Source organism: Nerophis lumbriciformis, linkage group LG08 (genome assembly GCF_033978685.3).
Source record: "Nerophis lumbriciformis linkage group LG08, RoL_Nlum_v2.1, whole genome shotgun sequence".
Classification (NCBI taxonomy): Eukaryota; Metazoa; Chordata; class Actinopteri; order Syngnathiformes; family Syngnathidae; genus Nerophis; species Nerophis lumbriciformis.
In genome coordinates this window covers 19,836,852-19,853,674 of record NC_084555.2, presented here as the reverse complement: position 1 = coordinate 19,853,674, position 16,823 = coordinate 19,836,852, and the positions used below count along the sequence as shown (strand labels likewise).

Below are 16,823 nucleotides of genomic sequence, written 5' to 3'. Positions count from 1 at the left end.
CAACATTAACAGTTACATATACTATGTACAAACGAACAATTAACTTTCACTTTAATCATACTATCATTGTTGTGTTATTAAGCAAAATAAGCAATACTTTTACTTTTGTTGAAATGTTTACACTGTTACAGAATATTTCGTTTTGCACGTTTTTGTATTGGATGTTTATCTTTATTTTTGCACATTTTAAAGCAAAATAAGCAATACTTTTACTTTAGAAATGCTTATACTATTGCAGAATATTAAGATTTGCACTGGATGTTTACTTTTATATTTGCACATTAAAAAGCAAATAAGCTACTTTTAATTTTGTTAAATGTTAAAAGTTTTAAATGTTTACATTGTTACAGAATATTTTGTTATGTTGTTGTCAATGTTGACTGAGTGGCCATACTTTTTTTTTTGTAAATAAAAGTCATGCCTTTTGAAAAAACTGGCCAGCATTTATTTTTTCATCTTCATTTTAAATTAAAAAAATAATCGGCAAAAGGAAAAATAATCTATAGACTAATCGAAAAAATAATCGATAGATTAACCGATTAATCAAAAAAAATAATCTATAGATTAATCGATAGAAAAATAATCGTTAGCTGCAGCCTTAATATATATATATATATATATATATATATATATATATATATATATATATCCATCCTTTTTCTACTGCTTATTCCCTTCGGGGTCGCGGGGGGCGCTGGTATATATATACATACATATATATATATATACACAAATACATATACATACATATATATACAGTGTTGGCGCTAGGTATTTTCAAAATGGGGTCCCAGGGACCCCATCAAGTCATAAAAATGGGGTCCCACAGTATATTTTTGGGGTCCCACTATTTGTAACCGTTTTAAAAACAAATGATGAATGTATGCATTATCCTGTTATATCTCACATTTTATATATTGTGTTTTGGAAAAAGGTTGTCATAAACTTTACTTAATTCATTAAAAAAATAATACAAAAGAAAACAAATGTTTATGCATATGTAAATGTATTCAGTTATAAACATTTATATATATATATATATATATATATATATATACTAGGGATGTAACGGTACACAAAAATTTCGGTTCGGTACGTACCTCGGTTTAGAGGTCACGGTTCGGTTAATTTTTGGTACAGTAAGAAAACAACAAAATATACATTTTTTGGTTATTTATTTCCCAAATTTGCAAAATCTTCCACCAAAAATATTTTTCTTAGTGGAATATTTCATATGCAGTAATTGGAACCTTGGATAGCTCAATAATTCATAACATTGATTTGATTCAATATTATGTTTTGAACAATGACAGTTTGAAAGAAAAAAACAGCTTTGTTTTATTAGTCAACAATGCAACTTTTTCTAAATTACATTTAACCTTTAAGCTTTTTTATTTCACTTTTGTTATGTTTTTGTTTATTTTAATAGTATTTTTAGAATGTGCCGTGGGCCTTTAAAACATTAGGTGTGGGCCGCAAATGGCCTCCCGGGCACACATTTGACACCCCTGCTATAGATAATCAAAAATTAAATCTGGTAAATCAATCGATAAAAAGCAGAGCCTGGCGACGCATGCGCGTTTATCATAACTCTCTCACTCTCTCTGTCTCTGTCCCTCCCTCAAGAATGCTGCTGCGTGCACAATTTGTTTTGTTTTTAACCCCTTCTTAACCCTGAACGTACATTGAAAATACATGCAACCCTAACTCAAAATGCCGGACATTTGAGGCATTTAAAAAACTCCGCCGGGATAGCCCCGCAAAAGAGGACATGTCCGGTGAAAAGAGGACGTATGGTCGGTCTACCGTAGCCCGGTCGTTGCTAGTGCTAGCATGCCGTGTGTTGTGCCTCGGTGTGCACTGTTTACACAACTTGCGAAAATTGTTCGGTACACCTCCGAACCGAACCGAAACCCCCGTACCGAAACGGTTCAATACAAATACACGCACCGTTACACCCCTAATATATACATATATGTACACACACACGTATATATAGTTGATGTAGATGCCCATATCTGCTCTACAGATTTACTTTGCAAAAGAGAAGTGTGGGATACTTCTGTTGTTGCCTTATTTGTATGTAACTTTATTAAATGTTTGGATATATTTAGTGTTTGGCATAGCCAGACCGGAGCAGGATGGGATAGAAAAATCCATCCATCCATTTTCTACCGCTTATTCCCTTTGGGGTCGCAGGGGGCGCTGGAGCCTATCTCAGCTACAATAGGGCGGAAGGCGGGGTACACCCTGGACAAGTCGCCACCTCATCGCAGGGCCAACACAGATAGACAGACAACATTCACACCCACATCCACACACTAGGGCCAATTTAGTGTTGCCAATCAACCTATCCCCAGGTGCATGTCTTTGGAAGTGGGAAGAAGCCGGAGTACCCGGAGGGAACCCACGCAGTCACGGGGAGAACATGCAAACTCCACACAGAAAGATCCCGAGCCCGGGATTGAACCCAAGACTACTCAGGACCTTCATATTGTGAGGCAGATGCACTAACCTCTCTGCCACCGTGCTGCCGAGATAGAAAAATAAAAATTAAAAAAAAAGGAGACAGAGGGGGAAATTGTAGGGACAAGAACAAAAGCAACAAACAATTCTACACACAATGTGAAAACGTTTTTCAGAGCTTTTTGCAAATGTATCCAAAAATAAATAAATAAATAAAAAAATAAATCACACGTACTATTAATATCTACAGCCTTTGCAATGAAGCTGAAAAGTGACTTCAGGTGCATACTGTTTCAACTGATCATCCTTGAGATGCTCCTACAGCTTCATTGGAGTCTACCTTTGGTAAATTAAGTTGAATGGACATGATTTGGAAAAAAACACACGTCGATATATAAGGTCCCACACTTGACGGTGCATAGCAGAGCACAAACCAAGCATGAAGTCGAAGTAATTGTCTGTAGATCGCCAAGACAGGATTGTCTCGAGGCACCAACCTGGACTCTCAGATCATGATAAAAATAATTCTCTGGTCTGATGAGACAAAGACTGAACTCTTTCACCGGGCCAATATGATCAATACAGTGAAGCATGGTGGTGGCAGCATCATCGTGCTGTGGGGATGTTTTTCAGCAGCAGGAACTGGGAGACTAGTAAGAATATAGGGAAATATGAATGCAGTAATGTAAAGAGACACTCTGGATAAAAACCTGCGCCAGAATCCCATTGAACATCTCTGGAGAGATCTGAAAATGGCTGTGCACCGACACTAAAAAGTTTCAATCAATCAATTCCTATCAAACCTGATGGAGCTTGAAAGGTGTTGCAAAGAGGAATAGGCAAAACGGCCAAAAGGTAGGTGTGCCAAGCTTGTGGCATCGTATTCAAAAAGACTTAAGGCTGTAATTTCTGCCAAAGGTGCATCAACAAAGTATTGCGCAAAGGCTTTGAGTGCTTATGTACATGTGATTTCTTAGTTGTTGTTGTTTTTTTAATTTGAAAAAAGCTCTAAAAAAAACTTTTTTACATTGTCATTATAGGGTATTGTGTGTTGAATTTTAAGAACAAAAATTAATTTATTACATTTTGGGATAAGGCTATAACATAACAAAATGTAGAAAAAGTGAAGCATTGTACATACTTGCATGCAGTGTAGGTAGCCCAGTCCCCAGCCAAATTCCTTTAACTCATTGTAGCCCCCGAGTTACAAAATGTGGGGACCCCTGATCTAGACTATCAATAGGTATTAATGTGAGTGTGAAAGATTGTCTATTTATATGATCTGCCACAAGTATATTAGTATTGCTTGTATTCAAACACGTGACTTCTTCCCGGAAGTGAAAACCAGTGGTGGTCAATCACCACTGGTTGTTGATAGCAAGCAACGCGCGAAATGTCTGAGTACAAAAGAGGCTTAAATCTTCCTGCAAAAAGCAGATAGGAACAGGAAAACTATGCAATGGAATAGATCCCTATACTTTATCCCAAAAATATTTGTTGAGTGATATCAAGGGTTATAAGTCGGTAGCGTTCCCAGACGCCATTCAGATAAAAAAATGTTGTTAATAACTTACAAACTCTGCCATCCACACCAAAATGTAGGAATCCAATGCCATACTACTAAGGCTGCAGCTAACGATTATTTTTCTATCGATTAATCTATAGATTTTTTTTCTTTCGATTAATCGGTTAATCTATAGATTATTATTTTTTCGATTAATCTATAGATTATTTTTCCTTTTACCGAATTTTTTTTTTAATTTAAAATGAAGATGAAAAAATAAATGTTGGCCAGTTTTTTCAAAAGGCATGACTTTTATTTACAAAAAAAAAAAGTATGGCCACTCAGTCAACATTGACAACAACATGACAAAATATTCTGTAACAATGTAAACATTTAAAACTTTTAACATTTAACAAAATTAAAAGTAGCTTATTTGCTTTTTAATGTGCAAATATAAAAGTAAACATCCAGTGCAAATCTTAATATTCTGCAGTAGTATAAGCATTTCAAAAGTAAAAGTATTGCTTATTTTGCTTTAAAATGTGCAAAAATAAAGATAAACATCCAATACAAAAAAGTGCAAAACGAAATATTCTGTAACAGTGTAAACATTTCAACAAAAGTAAAAGTATTGCTTATTTTGCTTAATAACACAACAATGATAGTATGATTAAAGTGAAAGTTAATTGTTGGTTTGTACATAGTATATGTAACTGTTAATGTTGTAAAAGGTATTTGCACAACTAGTTAACGTTAGCGTTAAAGAGGAGCGCGTCTTTGTAAACACTGAACAGGCACGCCAAACGCGCCTCTCAGAGTGAAACAGTGTTTTAGTTTATGAATTTACAACGCAGATACAAATGACACATTCATGTTTTTGTGTAATGATGACAACGTATACTCACGCGGACGATTGACTAGTTGATGGTGATGGCAAGAACGCTGTCGGGTGTTTTCTTTTCAAATGTTCCTTCATAGCCGTTGTGCTGCTATGATAGGCCATTTCCGCTCGACACAGTGTGCATACAACAACTGTCAAGTGTTTTGCTTTTTTCGCTGTGCTTATCCCACACTTGAAGGGATGTACCAATGCTGAATGTGGCTTCTGGATTTCACTCAAAAGACCAGACCGTAGTTACTTATTCCTTTTATTTTCCTTTAGTTTGCAACAGTTTTTCCAACGAAGAAACAGCTTCTTTTTTCTTCTTTAGTTTTTTTAGCAGTCTTTAGCAGTGTTAGTAGACTTTAGTTTCTTTAGCTGTCATTAGCTGTCTTTAGTAGCATTTAGTAGCCTTTAGCTTCTTTAGTAGGTGAAAAACCTTTAAGGACAAAACACCACAAGATAAACATGCTGTAAAAAATCAATCAATTATCAATACCATAATTTACAATTATTAATTAGGCTATCAAACTCTTAACCATTAAACAAGTGCAAGAAAATGGACACATCTTTTCCCTTTACGTTAAAACAGATTTTAAATAAATTGTCTCAACATAAATGCACCAAGATACATATAAAATACATTTAAACCCAGAAACACAATAGATAAATGCAGCAGAAAACCCAATATGCAAATACATAAATACCTAACCAATTAACCACCTATTTAGATACATATTTAAAATCCATATTCAATATAAGTATATTATTAATTTAGCAGTGAAACACTCAATCTTAAACGCTGTCTACTGGTAGAAAAATGCCCCTTTTTCTATTGCCTCACCAGCAGCCAATGATCCAACACAGTTAAATCCAACACTTGAAGTTGAGCGACTTCACCCTCCTGATGAAGCAAACTGCTACAACATTTATCAAACTAAGCAAAGAATATCAACACTAAACAACAGTTACATAACACACTGTGTGTATTTAGCCTCCAGACTAAGCACGCTACATGCACACAACTCCCCCCCCCCCCATCTCACCAGCGCAACAAGTGCGCCACACCCACGAAAAGAAATATTAAATCTTACAAACTTTTAGCACAACTCTTGGTTATCTGTAATGAACTAAACCTTTTTCCACTCTGCGCTGGCGTCTTTTGTACTCCTTGATTTGACAAAGCTGTCTAATTACTGGGCTCGTGCCCCAACAGATGAGACGGGAGCGCGCCGCGTTATACCTGCGCGTGAACGTAAACTGATCGGCTCTGATCATATAAGCCGACTGGCCGAAATAATGCCGAATTATATACATTTCCTGGGGTTGCCTAGGTGAATAGGGATGCGGATGTGCTCTAAGATAAAATATAATTTTATTAAGTGGGGTTTGGCTGGTTGCTAAACAGCCACGGTTGCGAGCTCGCGCGTCAGCTGACGAGACAGCTGTTCGCCGCTACAACATTATAAGGCCGTTTATTGAAATACTCCCACACTTTTGACGACTTTTGGCGTGCTTTTTTCCCCTCGCTCGCACCGCTCGCATCGTCTGCTTTGCGCTCCGCCATGACGGCAGTGTGACGTAAATATGCGACGCGTCGACGCATAAAAACGACGTCGACATATTTACGTAATCGATGACGTCGACTACGTCGACGCGTCGTTTCAGCCTTAGTTCTTGGTGATTGGCTCTAATAGAAAGGGAAAACCGCAATCAACTTTTCTATTCCTGTCCAAGGCATGAAGTTACATATCTGAGGTAGAGTTTGATATTTTGAAGCCATTGCGGACTTGGACATCTAACACATGCTGGGTCTTCTTCACTGAAGTGGAGCAACAAACCAAAAAAAGGCCACAAAGAGGCCTAGCCGTCTTTGCAGGGTAGGTGCTGAGTAGAGAGACTGGCTTGTTTTGCAAAAAAGAAAAAAATTGGCCTGGGCCACCATCCCAAGTGCCTTATAAGGCAGTGTTTCTTTCCAGCTCGCATACTGATACCGGTACTGTTGTTGCTTGCCTAGGAGCAACTCAACTGCACTCCAGAGACAAAGCGGACGCTTAGCTTTTACTATCAGGTTGAAGACAGGAAAAAAAGACACAGGGGTTATCCCCACCTCTTTGAACATCCACACATTCAAAATAAATTGCTCAATATGGGAAGTGGAAAAGGGCAGAGAAGTCAAACAAAAAGGGGACAGGAAATGATGGAAGAGGCGAAGACATTAACATTAGCGTGGCCAAAATAGGGAGAAAAGGCAGAGAGGAGAGGAGCATACAAGCAGCAAGGGATATTGGGGACAGGGACAGATATGTATTGAATAAACAACTAATGATAACCAAACGCATTATGTTCCTTTATGACTATTAGGAAATCATTACACAAACTGATATTAAACAAAAAACTATCTTATACAAAATCTGAAGCGGGATAAAAAGTGTTTAGATTGAAGACACATTTATCCCTGCATTGTGTCCATCAGACCTAAACGGACTTTCAAGCTGCAGACTATAAGTGAGGCAGATAATAAGAGATAAGGCTAAAAAGTGAAAGGGGAAAGTGCAGTCCTTTGCAGGGACTTTGAGTCCTATATGTAGTTGCCAACTATTTACCCAATGAGATCATTTCCTTCAGGAGACAATCTATGTGACTCGCAATCAACTGAACTTTTTTTAAATACCCAAAATACTTTCTCCCGCTTGCACTCCTTTCAATTCAGGAAGTCCAAGACTTGTGTTGACTTTACACAGGTTTATGTGACATTTCACTAATAAAAAAGATAGCTATGCAAAATGAAAGAAGTTTCACAACATGGTTCAAGTTACAAGCAATAAGCGGAAAACTAGACTAAAGTAGCGGCAAAAGTTATTGTACTTTGGTGGTGACAACATTCTCCAATGATATTTTTGGCTAGATTTACAGAAAATGGCTCAAGTGGCACAATTCCCTTTTTTTTCACCCATGCGGGAACATGCTTCTATCCAGGCCAAACTAAACATTATGTAACGTTTCTGTATGTTTACTCAGTTCATTTATGTTACGTTTTTGAAACAGTGTTTTGTTGTTTACCTGCATTTTGAGTGTGTGCAAATGCCTCAGTTCTCAGTAAACATAGACAACTTCATATCAGATATAAATCACCTAAAATTAAATCGAAAAAAAGACAAGATTTCAAAAGGTGACCAATTACAGAGAGGCCGGTTAGGAATATTTTAGTTTTTTCAGCAATTTATCACACATAGCAAGTATCTTTGACTCCCAGATTAAAAAAAAAAAAATTAGGCCGAAAAGCGTCAATGTGCCATCCATCCATCCATCCTCTGGAGTAGGATCTAAAGCAGTGGTCTCCAACTCGCAGCCCGCGGGCCAATTGCCGCCCCCAAGACGATGTTTTGTGGCCCCCACCTTTATAGGAATGTCTAATGTTAGTGCAGCCTGAAAGTTTTACATGAATGGCACTTTTGGGGCGGTATAGCTCGGTTGGTAGAGCGGCCGTGCCAGCAACTTGAGGGTTGCAGGTTCGATCCCCGCTTCCGCCATCCTAGTCACTGCTGTTGTGTCCTTGGGCAAGACACTTTACCCACCTGCTCCCAGTGCCACCCAAACTGGTATAAATGTAACCTAGATATTGGGTTTCACTATGTAAAGCGCTTTGAGTCACTAGAGAAAAGCGCTATATAAATATAATTCACTTCACTTCACTTACAGTGTTGTGTGCGGAACTGAATTAACCTACCAATCGCGGTGGGGTATATGGCTCTTGGGGGCGGGACATTGACCGGGCTTGACGCAAGCAGAGAAACATTTCTCAATGAGTGAATATTACAGCAGTGTTGCTATGGAGAGTTTTCTTTGGTGCATGTGTATTTTTACTATTCTAAATGGAAGGTCAAGAACTTTTGATTATACTAAACAAATGTCAAACGATTAAAAATAACAATGAACTCTTAATCGCAGCAAAGATTGCACTTAAATAAATATTGAAGATTTGGTAGTGCATTTTTTCCAGAGCTGGAAAAACTGGGTCAGGTGGGATTTTTTTGCCATCACTTTCAAACTATTTCTGCATACCAGCTTGTTCGTTCCGTGTGGATTAGCTAATCTTGCTTCTTTGGTTTGAAGACAAAATAATTCTCATATTTTCGTCTCCTGATTTTTGTACTAGCGAGGCTCTGTCGCTGTCGGAAGATAGTAGTCCCACTTCCACTCAAAAGGAAAAAGATAGTAGATGACTGACAAGAGGGTTTACTCCGCTCATGAATTCTCTTGCATCCAATTTGAAAGCGAGAGACGGAGAAAACACACAGACATTGTATTTCATCGATGCCTGCAATGTTATAGCATTTATCGTTTGATTAATTGATTTATTATCTGCCCATGCCTAGTTATAAATGAATCAATTGTGGTACATTTATTGCAATTAGAGCAAAATGGCTTGTACTACTCAGCGACATCTAGCAGAGGCACAGATGAGTCTGTTTAGTTTGTATATAAAGAAAAAAAATGACATAAGATGTATGAAGTTAAGCTGCACCCACGCAAAACTCTGCTATGACCCAACAGGCAGAAATAATCAATCAATAATTGCAGTGTTTGTATCAGTGTTCAGTAACCCGTGCGGCAAAACTTCTCTCGACAGCAGTGAGGCCTCTAAAAATGGGAAACGTGCAGCCTGTTCCCCTAAAGCATGCTTCCCACTCATCTTTTGTCTCAAACACACAGCTCTTCCACCACCCCAACTCGCGAGCAGGAAGTAAACACCACTAGAGCAAGTATTATTAAATGTCATAAAGGATTTGAGCAAAGGGGTCTTAAGCCCTGTGCGTGTTTGTGTAGGGGTTGGAGGACGGCCAGCATAAGGGGCCCGAAATTGGATGAGGCCCGTTAAAGGGGAACATTATCACCAGACCTATGTAAGCGCCAATATATACCTTGATGTTGCAGAAAAAAGACCTTCTTTTTTTTTAACCGATTTCCGAACTCTTAATGGGTGAATTTTGGCGAATTAAACGCCTTTCTATTATTCGCTCTCGGAGCGATGACGTCACGTTGTGACGTCACATCGGGAAGCAATCCACCATTTTCTCAAACACATTACAAACACCGAGTCAAATCAGCTCTGTTATTTTCCGTTTTTTCGACTGTTTTCCGTACCTTGGAGACATCATGCCTCATCGGTGAGTTGTCGGAGGGTGTAACAACACGAACAGGGACGGATTCAAGTTGCACCAGTGGCCCAAAGATGCGAAAGTGGCAAGAAATTGGACGTTTGTTCCTCACACTTTACCGACGAAAGCTATGCTACGACAGAGATGGCAAGAATGTGTGGATATCCTGCGACACTCAAAGCAGATGCATTTCCAACGATAAAGTCAAAGAAATCTGCTGCCAGACCCCCATTGAATCTGCCGGAGTGTGTGAGCAATTCAGGGACAAAGGTCCTTGGTAGCACGGCAAGCAATGGCGGCAGTTTGTTCCCGCAGACGAGCGAGCTAAACCCCCTGGATTTCTTGGCTCACACCGTCCCTTATGCCACCGAAGATGATCAAGAGAAGAATATCGACCCTAGCTTCCCTGGCCTGCTGACATCAACTCCAAAACTGGACAGATCAGCTTTCAGGAAAAGATAGCGGATGAGGGTATGTCTACAGAATATATTAATTGATGAAAATTGGGCTGTCTGCACTCTCAAAGTGCATGTTGTTGCCAAATGTATTTCATATGCTGTAAACCTAGTTCATAGTTGTTAGTTTCCTTTAATGCCAAACAAACACATACCAATCGTTGGTTAGAAGGCGATCGCCGAATTCGTCCTCGCTTTCTCCCGTGTCGCTGGCTGTCGTGTCGTTTTCGTCGGTTTCGCTTGCATACGGTTCAAACCAATATGGCTCAATAGCTTCAGTTTCTTCTTCAATTTCGTTTTCGCTACCTGCCTCGACACTACAACCATCCGTTTCAATACATGCGTAATCTGTTGAATCGCTTAAGCCGCTGAAATCCGAGTCTGAATCCGAGCTAATGTCGCTATAGCTTGCTGTTCTATGCGCCATGTTTGTTTGTGTTGGCATCACTATGTGACGTCACAGGAAAATGGACGGGTGTATATAACGATGGTTAAAATCAGGCACTTTGAAGCCTTTTTTAGGGATATTGCGTGATGGGTAAAATTTTGAAAAAAACTTCGAAAAATAAAATAAGCCACTGGGAACTGATTTTTAATAGTTTTAACCCTTCTGAAATTGTGATAATGTTCCTCTTTAAAAGGGTAAGGTGGTGCTTTTTAAGACAGAAATGACATTGTGTTAACTACAAATGTGTTGACTTGCTTTACGACATACGTCACTCCCCCTTTCCCATTTATTAAAAAGACAGAAGTCGATGCAAACACTTACGTGCAATTACTGCTATCATGGCCAAAGCTCCAAAACAACCAAAGAAACAAAATATTTTGCCTGAGGAGACAAAAAAAGAAAAACAGAGCCTACCCGGATAAAAGGACAGTCAGGATCAACATTGCCCCGGCTTTCACTCGCTCAAAGATGAGGAGGAATGTTCTACTAATGCTGCCTTGGCTCTGTGTCTGCTGAACTAGTAAGTAGCTTTCGATGCTCAAATCAAAATAATAATGTTAATGTTAGCTATCAGAAATAAATAGCCACCAGCTTGATAGCTCGCAATTTCATGCTAATTCCTTCGAAAAAACTCTCCAGCCGGTTTTTCTTTGCTTCGGACCTGCATCCGCCTTGATACATTCTTGGTAGTAGCGTCATGTTTGTAGCGCAATCCAAGATCATTTCTTGATAGTGTTAACATCAGCATAGCCATTAGAAACATAATATTTGTGCCAATATTAGAGCGGAAATCATGTCAGTTTGACGCTATATGCGCGAGTCCTCATAGGCAATGTGGTCTTCTTTCGGGCAAAACAGTACCATTTTGGTACACTAGCGCCGCCAAAATCAACCAAAACTGAAAGTACTTAAGTGGGGCTTAAAAAGGTTCAACTATGGCTGGCCGATTATATGATTGTGATCGATGATCGCGATTAATTTGGGTTTAATCCCGGCGATCAGGTGTTAGCATATATCAATGAGATCAAACATGGCGGAAATGTCTGTTAGAAGAATCAGCAGTAGTAAACAGTAGGAATGCAACGGTGATTGGTATAACTGCACGGAACAATCCGCCTTTATCCTGTGTGTGTCTGTGAAAGTGTGTATGTTCTTGTACGTGTGCATGTGTTTGTGTGAATGTATTTGTGTCCGTTTGTGTGCGAGACCGTCCCTGTCCTCCATCGCAAAAGTCAGGCTTCTCACGCCATAATTAATGCTCAATCAATGTTGTGCCTCTTCCCCCTTACATAGCTGGAAGTGAAAGTAAAGAAATATGGCTAACACAAGCATATAAATTGAAACACAACATTGAGAAAGAACAGCAACTTACTGACAAGACAGTCTCACTGACTGCTGCAGCTCACCTTATGAGCAATAATCCTGCCCTAAATGTGGATTTACAAGCACTCACAAAATGTCTTTGTGACTGAACTACTGTAACTGGGAGAATAAACAATTTAATCAGAAACAAATATATTTTATATCTAAATATTTTAATTCAGACTTTATGTTTATGTGTTTGCTTTGATTCAACTCCTCTGATATGACATGTACCGTATTCTTCGGACTACAAGTCACAGTTTTTTTCATAGTTTGGCCACGGGCTCCAGTGCGATTTTTATATGTTTTTTTCCTTCTTTATTATGCATTTTCGGCAGGTGCGACTTATACTCCGGTGCGACTTATACTCCGAAAAATACGGTACTAAAAAACTCTATAGACACTTTTTTGTTCAAATCATTTTTGAGTTTGTGGATAAAAACTTTTTGTTCCTAACATAATCATTAAACATGTTTTATGTGAGTGTGAATGTTGTCTGTCTATCTGTGTTAGGCCTGCGATGAAGTGGTGAATTGTCCAGGGTGTACCCCGCCTTCCGTCCGAATGCAGTTGAGATAGATTCCAGCACCCCCCGCGACCCGAAAGGAACAAGCGGTAGAAAATCGATGGATGAATGGATGTTTTATGTGGCAGATGAATACAACAAAAATCAGTGCATGAAAAATACAACTCACCATAACGTTGAATTAGTAGGAGCCATGAGCTTCTTTGCGATGAGATGGTCCCCGGCAGGTTGATGGTATAAACTACTGTGTCTACAATCAGCCTGCCGGGCACTGCAAATTTACCGTTGGCTACAATCTGACACATTTACATCTTATGTTCATTAATGTACATTGTCCCATATAACAAAGATATAATAAATATCACAAATGGTGACTCCCTATCAGGACTTTTACCATAAATCTACAGGGTTTCCCCTAGATTGCCAAGATACCTGTGGTTAGGCATGGTCATCATTTAATTTGCAATGACGATATGATTTTTTTTTAAAAGGCTAAAAAATATATGTGCATACATTTAAAAACAAATCTGTTATTATGAATTAGTATTGACATATATTTTTATATCGTTTTGCCATATTTGCAATTGTTGCTGCTTATTGTACTTTGTTGAGAATTGTTCAAGTCTCTATAGACTTTTAATGATTTTTTTATTATAAACGACTAACGAAAAATGTTGCATCTTTTTCGGTTGTTATTATTGACTGTACTCATGTTTAGAGACTCTACTTCTGTTCCTTGATGTGCTCGACGAAAAGAGAGCTGCAGCGAGCATGATGTCACACTTACTCGGCACTGCTGCTCGAGTTGGACTTTCTCTCCTTAAAAACTGCCACTGTCCTCTTAAAATTTGCACATATTGTGCAAATATGGTTGTTTGTGGGTATATCTGGATATATTAAAATTACGTCCACATCCCAGACATGCTACCTACGCTCCAGACAATGTTTGCATCTTGGTTTCGGCAGCACTGTTTTCAGTGATCAAAGTCTTCTTTTGGTGGCCGAGTTTTCGGTGCATCACTAGACAATAGTAGATACATAGTAGGTTATGTACAGTATATCCATTCATAATGTAATGATCTGCTGGTGGTAATGTTCCTGTGGTTTCGCGCTGCAGGTTAGCGGAGAAAGGGGAAGTATCGTTGTGTGTCTGGGGAAGCCCGGAGACACAAGTGTTTGCACGGGAGGCAAAACCTGTTGGAATTGTGCCGTTTGTTATCATATAATTGGCACTAAAAGTTAAAAAGAGCATCAGACTTTGTGTGACTTCTGTAGGCTACAATACATAATTATACTTTAATTTGTTCTCATGTAAATAAAAAGTATTTTTATAAACCACTACTTTTTCCAAAGCTTTGAACCCTGCCGTTTACACAATGTGCGGCTAATCTATGGAGTTTTCCTCAATAACGGCTAAATTATGGAATGGATTAAGCAAAGATATCAAACAATGAACTAAAAGATCCACTTAAAGAAACTGTTCAAATTCAAAGTGTTTACAAAGTACAAGGAGGAGGAATCCTGATAAACACGTTGAACCTTGTCAAAAAAGTAGAAAATCTTATTCATCTCAAAGGATGAATAAAGACATCAATGATTTTCTGTTTTGTTTGATCAGTCGTTTTACTGCCGTGTTACGGGCATCGTTTGGAAACAATTAAGGTATGTAAATTAACATTTGCAAAATCTTTCTATGTTAATATCCCATTTCACAACCAGTATATAACAGCGGCGCATATATGCGGGTAATATATGAAAAAAAAAAGTTATTTTAAAATTTAGTGGGTGCATTTTATAGTCCGGTGCGATTTTTAGCCCGAAAAATACTGTCGATTATGTAAAGACGTCACAAGGTTTCTTAGAAATGTGTTGCAAGAAAACTGCGTTTTTGACGACTTCACTGAGCAACATGAGAACTTTGTTGGAATGAGCCAGGTATGTTTTACCACTGTATTGACACTTCTGGTCTTACATTTACCTCCTAAAAATGGTTTTTCATTGCACTTTTTTTTACCTCTAGGGCACTCAAAGCACTTTGACACAGTCACCACGTTCACCTACTGATGACGCACCATCAGTAGCAATTAGAGTTCCGTATCTTAACCGAGGATACTTTGAAATGGTCACGGTTTTAACTGAGAATCAAACAAGTAACAGGTTGGGAGACGACTGCACTATCACCTGAGCAATGATGTTGACATCATATCCTATGTTTTGATCAGTTGGATAGCCGGCGTTAACGCTTGATTCACACATGACTTCTGTAGAGTTCCTGGACTGCATTCATACTTGACCCAAACGAACCACACTAGCAAAGCAAATGGACTATAGGGACTCTTTTTTTTGTTTTGTTTTGTTTTGTTTTGATCACGCTTTTGCAGAAACAGGTTTAAGAAAATTCATTCAAATAACCTATCACTGATCTGCATCTACTCAGAAGTATATATGAACTAAATGTTTGATGATTAAAAGGCATTGATCTTTAAAATAGGATGCAAAATGACAAGTGTCAACGCACTCTGAGTGGAACATTCCTCACACAAATTAATCCTAATCTGTAGACACCATATCCCCACCCCCTCTACTCCCCAAACTGTACTGTCTGCATTCAGTCTTAACTATTACTCAGGCCTATCCACTGTAAACTAGTACACCACCTTTCACACTGCCTTTTCCATTAAATAAAAGACAAGATATCTGGTTACACGACATACTGGAAAATGCAGTTTGACAAAGACGACAAAGTGGATGAGGTTTTCCTTTGCAATATAGTGCTAAAACAAGTTAAGATTGACAAAAAATGCATGAAATAATGGACATATTGCACATGCCTTGAGCATGAAGGTACTGGCACTATCATCTAGGGTGTAGTGTTGCAGGGAGCAGCCACCACGATATTGTTTTAATAAAGATGTGTTTTGATCGACTTACCAGCAAACTTTCCAGGTTTAAGGCAGACCTGGGATTTCTCATCATGTCCTCCAACTTCTTCAGCCGGGCTTCCAGCCTCCTCTCGGCGCCTTGAGACATGTCTGCAGCGTCCCTCGTAATATAATAGGAATAATTACGTTGCTGTTTTTACAGATGGTTTACATGTGACACCTGGTTGTTGGTGGGGCCTAAGCAGCAGCAGTCTTCGGGGCTTCCAGCCCACCCAGAGTGCAACAATGAGGAGATGCAATATTTTCCGACGCAAACAGACTTGGAAGAACAGAGTTAGCCTTTCAACCACCAAAGATAAAGTTCCACATGACGTCCCATCACCTCCCGCAAGTCGACGACAAAGTTTGAATGTGGGGATACCAACAACAGGGCGTTTTCTTGATACCCTCGCCTACACTTTCCCCCTTTTTTTGAACGTCTGGAAATGCCTCGGACTCGCGTTTCAGATACAAAACGCGTCAATTCACGCCATTCAAGAAAAGTTCCGACGTCCGTCCGGCTGAGAGTTTATACTCGGCGGTGCGGTGGAGGAGCCATGATAACAATGTCTGCTCTCCCGCGCGCAATGTTTCATAGGCACGCGCTCTCTTTCTGAAATCCTTCTCGCATTTTCCAACTCCTCGCAGCCGTCTTCTTGCCTTATTTCCTCTCGTTTGGTGTTGTGAAAAAGTCCTTGTTGTTTCCCTGTAAGAGAAAAGTGCAACTCCCACCGAATCATCACATCTACATACTGACACACACAAACACACACACCGTCTGGAATCTCCCTCCTCCCACTGGCAACACCAAGAACTACATTACCCACAATCCCTATACCCTAGCCTCCCTAAAAAGTAGCATTTTTAGAAGTCATTTATATATATATATATATATATATATATATATATATATATATATATATATATATATATATATATATATATATATATGTATGTATATATATACATACATATATACACATATATACATATATATATATATATATATATATATATATAGTGAAACAAAAATCTAAAAAATAAATAATTAATTATTTAATAATTAAAAAAAATAAAAATAATAGTAATATCTATACAT

The 16,823-nt window shown here is 38.6% G+C and overlaps 1 protein-coding gene across 4 annotated transcripts in view; it reads right to left on the bottom strand.

The window, feature by feature from the left end:
- rock2a (rho-associated, coiled-coil containing protein kinase 2a) overlaps positions 1 to 16,515 on the bottom strand; it is a 75,196-nt gene extending 58,681 nt beyond the window's left edge. For all 4 annotated transcript variants that reach the window (XM_061968440.1, XM_061968441.1, XM_061968442.1 and 1 more), the window contains exon 1: positions 15,735 to 16,515. In XM_061968440.1, coding sequence (XP_061824424.1) covers positions 15,735 to 15,833 — 99 coding nt within the window. In that variant the 5' untranslated portion in view covers positions 15,834 to 16,515. The remainder of the gene's footprint in view (positions 1 to 15,734) is intronic.
- Positions 16,516 to 16,823: the final 308 nt, after the last annotated feature.